This window comes from Melanerpes formicivorus, unplaced genomic scaffold (genome assembly GCF_026170545.1).
Source record: "Melanerpes formicivorus ecotype bairdi unplaced genomic scaffold, bMelFor1.0.p_v2 SCAF_40, whole genome shotgun sequence".
Classification (NCBI taxonomy): domain Eukaryota; kingdom Metazoa; phylum Chordata; class Aves; order Piciformes; family Picidae; genus Melanerpes; species Melanerpes formicivorus.
The window spans coordinates 5,674,047-5,681,766 of NW_027142392.1; the positions used below are offsets into that span (position 1 = coordinate 5,674,047).

Here is a 7,720-nt window from a genome sequence, read left to right on the forward strand (position 1 = left end):
TGCACTGATTTCTCCCTAGTCCTTGTCCATTATCCAATGGTGAAAGCCAGCTGACCTTGCTCATGGCTTCAGACTCAGCATACCGATGAGACTTTGGAGGGAGAAGAGAGCAGATCCTCTCCTGAACACAGTATTCAGAGCTCCCCGCTCAACCCAGCACACACAGTATCATCCTTGCTTCTTCACACTCGGGAGATACTTTTCTCTGTGTTTTCAGGATCACTGCTTGGCTCAGTATCTGAAATCTCAAACCAGAAATCCCAGTCCTTAGAGAGTCCCACTTTGGTTCCCCAGGTTTGGCAGCTTCACACAGATCCTCCCTCACCATCCAGAGTCTGCTGCTGCTGCAATTGCAGCCAAGATTTGTGTTGCAAGGGCTTTTTTTTTTTTACTCAGAGTATACAGTGCCTACCCCTGCTGAGACCTGATAAATAGTTCAAACTCCCATGCACTATCACTAGGGTAAATAGTAAATAATAATAACATGCAGCATAAGGACTTTTTTGTTCTGGTGCCAGCCTATGGCCACTGCCCACCATGGGATCAGGGATCATGTAGGAAAAGCAAATCTAGATTGCTTTTGGCACATTAATTCTGCCTTCCCTGCAAGAGCATCAACATCAAAACACCCTTCTCCACCTGTTCATGGCCAGCTCCTCTAATGTAAAAGAAATTAAAAATATTCCTGAACATGCTACACACATCCAGGATCCATTGTTTGTCCGTTGGTCTCTGCTAACCTGAGACAAAAGTTAATGATTGATTCCATCTGGAATGGAACGCTAAAACATACAGCACAAACCACTCGTACGACATCCGCCTTCTTGTGTACCTAGAGAAGGAGCAAACACTGTCTGCATATGTGTTAGTTACTTGCAGATGGAATGACTTGCTATTAAAAGTCACAGCATAGAGGAAAGAACTGAACAAACAGAAGCCTCATGTCTTGACTTCTAGAAATGTTAAATAGCCACGAACGCCACTGAAAGACAATGAGAAATTGAAACTCCTGGCCCAGGAATCATAGTATCAGTCAGGGTTGGAAGGGACCACAAGGATCATCTAGTTCCAATCCCCCTGCCATGGGCAGGGACACCCCACTCTAGATCAGGCTGGCCAGAGCTTCATCCAGCCTGGTCTTAAACACCTCCAGGGACGGGACCTCCCTGGACAACCCATTCCAGGGCTTCACCACTCTCATGGTGAAGAACTTCCTCCTCACGTCCAGTCTGAATCTCCCCACCTCCAGCTTCATTCCATTCCCCCTAGTCCTATCACTACCTGAGATCCTGAGAAGTCCCTCCCCAGCCTTCTTTTAGGCCCCCTTCAGATACTGGAAGGCCACAATTAGGTCACCTCAGAGCCTTCTCTTCTCCAGACTAAACAGCCCCAACTCTTTCAGTCTGTCCTCATATACATAGGGTACCTGATGTCATTAACATTAGTACAAACAGGTAAGACTGAAACAAATTAGAAGGCGCATCAGGAAGATTCTAAAAAGATTCTAAAAAGAAAAAAATCATTTCAGTTTGAAAAACACATGCTTTTCATGAAACCTAAAATCATTTATATTGCTTAAAATGTGTAACTGAAAGTGCTAGAGTAGACATAGTGGGAAACTTGATTTTAGAGCACTTCATTCTGCAGCTCCACCAATCTTCACTTTGAGATACTTTCTTCTAGTGCCTTGTACTACTCTGTTGAAACCTCACAGTTTTTAGTTGCTTGATTTTGGAAAACAAATTAATGAAAATAAATTACTTTAGGCAAACCATTCTGGAGCTTTCTGTTCCACAGAGATCTGATGATACAGCCTCCTACATCCTAGAGGCTCTAAAGTGGTCAGCAAGACCACTCCTCAGGTAAGAAAACTGAAAACTATTTTTATCATGGTTAATTTTGAGCCATATCAGCAGCTCCTGGCTAATGGAAATGAAATCACTGGTAAAGAACTATGGAGGCTGCAAGAACAGGGCACAAGGGGCAGAAAAACACATTGTCTCTTCAGGGGGAAATGCAATGATGTTTTGGCTTAGGCAGATTAGAAAATATCGTCTTAAGGAATTCTGTCCCTAAAAATGTGCTGTACATTTGTCTAACATCTGAAGATCACTCAGCACCTGACTTGAGAGGAAGTGACCTCTAGTGACAGCATTTAATAAATTACATAACTATATGGGCAAGACATTTCTGTATTATAGCAATATATTAATGCTAAGGCTCTCTTGATCAAATTTCTCTAGAAACTCTTACTGTTATGTGCTCAGGGTTCTTTGCACTTCAGAGTGACAATTAACTTTTGAACCTTACCACCCTGAAAAAGGTTAACTATTTATTTGTATGGACCTGTATGTGTTATCAACCTTCAGAAGTTAATGACTCTGAAAGTTATGCACTCCAATACATTAAGAAGCTTTCTTAAAGTGATACTCTTCCTGAAGTGAAACCCCTGGTAGACTAGTGAAAACTGGGTTTGACTTGTATTGCAGTTTCAAAATGTATAGTCCCAGTGGTTTCCTGATGCCAGGTGAAATTTTGGTGCCTGAAGACCCTTCAGCTGAATCATGCTCACCCCAGTTCTCACCTTCCTCTTCCTAGTTTCCTGCATAGCAGTAAGAACCTACCAAAGGGTCTGTCTTGAAGTACCACACTGATGAAATCTTGATCTTTGTTTCATGTCTGTCAGTCTGACAATTTAAAGTCTCACCAAGAAGCCACAGCATCACCGAATGCTAGGGACTGGAAGAGACCTCTAGAGGTCATCGAGTCCAAACACCTAGGTCAGGCTACACAGGAATGCATACAGGTGAGTTTTGAAAGTCTTCAGAGAAAGAGGCTCCACAACCTCTCTGGGCAGCCTGTTCCAGTGCTCTGACGCCCTCACCATAAAGAAGTGTCTCCTTGTGTTGAGGTGGAACCTCTTGCATTCTAGCTTGCACCTGTTGTTCCTTGTCTTATCACTGGGTACCACTGAAAAGAGACTGACACCTTCATCTTGACATGCACCCCTCAGAGATTTATAGATGTTGATAAGGTACCCTCTCAGCCTTCTCCAGACTAAACAGCCCCAGGTCTCTCAGTCTTTCTTCATAGGAGAAATGTTCAGGTCCCATAACCATCCTCATAGCACTCTGTTGAACTCTCTGCAGCAGATTCCTGTCTCCCTTGAATTGGAGAGCCCAAAACTGGACACAGTATTCCAGGTGTGGTCTCACAAGGGCAGAGTAGAGAAGGAGGAGAACCTCCCTAGACCTGCTGGACACACTTGCTTTCCACTAGGACTCCATGGTTTTTCTCCATGGAGCTGCTTTCCAGCAGGACGACCCCTAGTCTTCACTGGTGCCTGGTGTTACTTCTCCTCACTTTAAAAAATGTGTCTCTATTAATCAAAAGTGAAAGTTAGGTATTCACTCAGCCAGCTACTGGGTACAGAGGCAAAGGACACTACTATATGTAAAAAAAATATAATTTACCACTAAAATATAGTTCAAGATCCTGTTTGGGTTTGTTTGTTTTTTTTTTCATAAACCACCCCCATCCATGCAGCAGGATTTGTGTCACAGCCCTATCTCCCACAGACTGCTCATGACAAAAGCTGGTGGGCCCAGTGCCAGCATGTGCCAGCAGCCAGATCCCCAGGGGCCAGCTGACATACCACACAGCAGGGCAGAGGCTCCTGACCCGGTAAAGGAGAAACACAGATCACAAGTGATCAAGGGACAGTCACAAGGAGAAAGGAAAAACTCTTTGGTCCTCTCCTCTCCCTCCACCACCCAGCTTCCATTTACCCGGGATGGAGGCACAAGGCTTCCACCCACACTGCCAACACTGTCAGTGTGTAGAGTTAGGCTCACCAAGCTGCTGCTAAGATGACTTCAGCTCTCACTGCATGAGGACATCCCTGCCAGAGCGGGACAGATGTGCAATAAACAGGCCACAGGCATTGGGCCTATGAGGCAAGGTGTGAGGCAGGGGCAAGACAACCAATAGAACTTTGTGAGGAATTTACATCAAGCAGCTCTCATAATTATTTTGAGTTTAGACACACATGCTGTTTGGTCTAGTACAAGAGTGCTTTAAATACCTACATTTGGTTGGTTTGTGTAAGCAACACCAAATTCACAGTTTCACGTTACACTTTCACTCCCAAGTTATGTGTTCATCTTGCTGGCATGCACTTTCACCCAAATACACACATAATCACCTGCCTGGCTGCATCACTCCCACTGGGGGCTTATCTTACATTTGTAAGCATCACTAAGAATAGAGTACAGTACAGTTCCTTGAGTGCGTGTGTGTGCCGGTATTCTATCATCTGTTTGCCTGCCCCAAAGGCTGCTGAGATAGCCTGGCTTTGATCCTGAAAACCCTTCATGTTTTCATTTAGCTTTAACAATTACACACTTATCTCGAACAGGAAAAGGGAAACTTTAAATGCAGGATTGGCTAAAACTTGTCTACCAGCCAGTTTTCTATCTGTTGCTGCCTTTATTGTCCAGCAAGCTGAAGAAAACTAACCCTTTGCATAGAGAATCACAACACCACGACAGAACAAGGCTAACAAAATCAAAACAAAGCCACAACCAAAACAACCAACCCCAAAAACAAGCAAACAAACACCACAACTGAGGGAAGAGAGACGCTTTGGGGTGCAGTTTCACAAGATGGTTCTAGCTGACCCAACTGCTCACTGCTGCCAAAATGAGAGATCTCACTTCTTTTCCACTACCTCCTCCTCCTGCTTCTGGTTCCACATTTCCACCACTTACCTTCTGCAGATTCTAGAAGTAAGCATCTCTGAAAATTAACCTACCCACTGGATTGCCACATTGGGTCTGCTCCCAGGAAGGTGAAAAAGTTAGACAAACAGGCAGGAGGGAGTGAGTGGGACTACACAGTCAGGAATGGGTATAGGAACAAGGTCAGGGAGACTGCAGATCTCCTCCTTCAGCAGTAGCTAGACATTATGCAGGCTGAGTTGCTTGTGAAACCACAGTCCATGAAGATCTAGGCCACCTTCTACAGATTTGCAAAGGAATGTCCATAGGCAACTTCACAGGACAGGGAATAACTGTGTCTGTAGATCAACCTGCCCAAAAGATAGCACCATAAATAATATGATAAATGTCATCCTTGATTGTGATGAGCTCATTCTAGGAGCCAGGTTTCTTGAAGTTTCCTCAGTCTTCTCAAGGGAAGCTTGCAAAGCTTTTGCTTTTACATTGGACTTTGAGGTATATGAAAAGATTAATGTTACCTTTATAGAAATTTTGCATTATCTTCGAATCTTCAGCTTCTAGTGAGATAAAAGGTACAGCAGGATTCTTATCAGGCACTTGGATGAACAACTAAAATGCTAAAATCCACCATGCAGAGCCCATGTGTTGGCACAACCTGTCACCCTAGGTTTCACTTCAGGCTACCTTGAAGAGAATCTCAATCTTGGAGCAGACACTGATGTATACTGGAACCAATGTTTACTCCCCAAACATGGGTATCACTAGTGTGCATGACAAGGTGGCAGTAGTCCTTATCACATGGATGTAATCTGTAACAATGTCTAGTTACTAGCAGCACTGATGGCACCTCCCAAACCACGCAACAGTTCTATCATGCTGCAATGTCGGTCTGCAAATTGAGCAAAAAATTCAAAGAAAATGCAAGCAAAAGCCACTAGGAAAATATTTTCACAACCTCCTTCTTCTAGTTACACTTATAACACATAATAACACTGGGAGTTTTCTTCCCGAATCATAGGCTGTTCCACCAACAAACTGAAAGCCTTAAAACTTTTTCTCTTCTGCAGTGTACGGGTGCAGATCACACACTAAATATCACAGAAACTGAAAATTAACTCAGGCAATTTTGTTAAAGGTTTCTGCACTGCACACGACTCCAGTCACACAGAACTGTTAATTACTGCTGGCACTGACAGTAGGGATCCCCTTCCATATGTTGGGACCAGATGATGCAAAATAAAAACAAGCCCTCCGAAGACGGTGCACCTCGGCATGGTCACTGCCCATGCGGCAGCCGGAGCACTGGGGGTTCTGGCAGCAGAGGTTCCCTGCGCTCTGCTTATTTTTCGCCGGAGTGCTGAAACTCTTGATGCCTTATGGTTTGCTTGGGATTCTTTTAATCTTTAAAGACCCAACTCTCCTTCTGCACTACCTGGTCCCTTCAGGGATCCCGCACACTTGCCCCACGCCTCCTCCCACCCCGCGCAGAGGAGCCAAGGAGCCCGGGGCACAAGACCCCGAGGCGGTGACCGACCTCCGTGGGCTCGCAGCGCCGGCTAACACCTCCCGCAGCTTCCTGCGCCTCGCTGCGGAAAGAGGGGCCGGAGCGCTGGAAGCAGGGCAGGTGCTCCACTGCAAGGAAAGCCCGAGGGTACAGACCCTTGCCCAGCGTCCCGCAGAGCCCCCTCCCGCCTTCAGGGGGGCTGCTGCCGCTGACCGCCGGGTACGCGTCCCAGGAAGCGTAGAGGGAAGGCACCGCTTACCGGAGCTGCTCGCCGGTGAGCAGGACCTCGGCCATGTGCTCCAGCTCCGCCGCTTTCTGCTGCATACTGCTCATGCCCTCCTCCATCGCCGCCGGCCTGTGGGCACAGCACCGCCGGGTGATGGGGGACCGCTGACCCGCCGCCGTCCCCTGTCGCGCTGCTCGCGCTGGCTGCTCCCAGAGGCGCCTGTCGCCCGGCCTCAGCCCCTGTGCAGAGGTTGGCGCTGGAGTTAGGGGACACCGGCAGCCTTCCGCTCACGCTTCGGCTCACCTGAGCGGGGCAGGTCACTTTTCCCCACGGCAGGCTTCGATCCACTCCCCGCTTCCCGTGTTATTGTGTCACAGGCAGGCGGAGAAACACATGGCTGCAGCCGCCGCAGCCGCAGCCCGGCTCGCCGAGACAGCAGCGTCCCCCCACGGCTGTCACACGGCAGGGTCGGCTCTGCCTGCCCCCGCGGGAAGAGGCCAGCTCTCCGCGGGGCTGCGAGCCAAGCGCCGGCCGCAGCTCCCCTCGTCGCCGGCCCTAGGGTGGGGGAGGCTGTGAGGGGGGCAGGAGGTGGTGGCGAACGGACTCTTCCCGCGGTGCAAAGTCCCCGCGGCCCCCCTCCAGCGCGGGACTGAGCGAAGGGAAAGTGCGCTGGGGCTGCGCGGCTGTGCGTCAGAGGGCTCCGGGCTACCGGCGCGGGTGGGATGCTGCTGCCGGCGCTTCGAGCTGCGCTCGGCGGTTAACCAGAGCCACACAGGCCGGGGAGAACTGAGTTAGGCGAGGGAGGGCGGGCAGAAAGGGAGATTACTGATCCGGATTTTCTCCCTCAAAAACTGCTGCTGCTGCTGCTTTCCCACTGTCCTGGTGTCTGCTTCTGTGCTACCCAGGGATATTTTCTGACGCTGGTCCCTGGACACCTCACCTCTTTGTCTCCAGGAGACAGCAGATGCAGAAATCTTGAAAGGGCAGAGAAGGATTTAATCTTGGCAATGGGAAGTGCAAGGTCATGAGCACTGTTTGTCAACATTTGGGGAAAAACTCCCAGCCTTTTAAAAAAATTCCAGGGGGCATCTTTTGCAGTGGTCCAACCATGGGTTTAATTTACAAATATGCAATTATGACATACTTTGATTGCCTATTCATTGCCTTTACTTCTGCCTGTACATAGTCTCTCTGTACAGAAAACTGCGTATGCCGAAATGTCTGCAATATTGTGATAGTTTCAGGACTGAG

At 48.1% G+C, this 7,720-nt stretch overlaps 1 protein-coding gene across 1 annotated transcript in view; it reads right to left on the bottom strand.

The window, feature by feature from the left end:
* Positions 1 to 7,032, bottom strand: part of DEPTOR (DEP domain containing MTOR interacting protein) — a 77,115-nt gene extending 70,083 nt beyond the window's left edge. Inside the window, exons 1-2 of the mRNA XM_068158636.1 lie at positions 6,773 to 7,032; positions 6,503 to 6,598 (exon numbers count right to left, since the gene is read on the bottom strand). Coding sequence (XP_068014737.1) covers positions 6,503 to 6,588 — 86 coding nt within the window. The 5' untranslated portion in view covers positions 6,589 to 6,598; positions 6,773 to 7,032. The remainder of the gene's footprint in view (positions 1 to 6,502; positions 6,599 to 6,772) is intronic.
* Between the last annotated feature and the right edge of the window lie 688 nt (positions 7,033 to 7,720).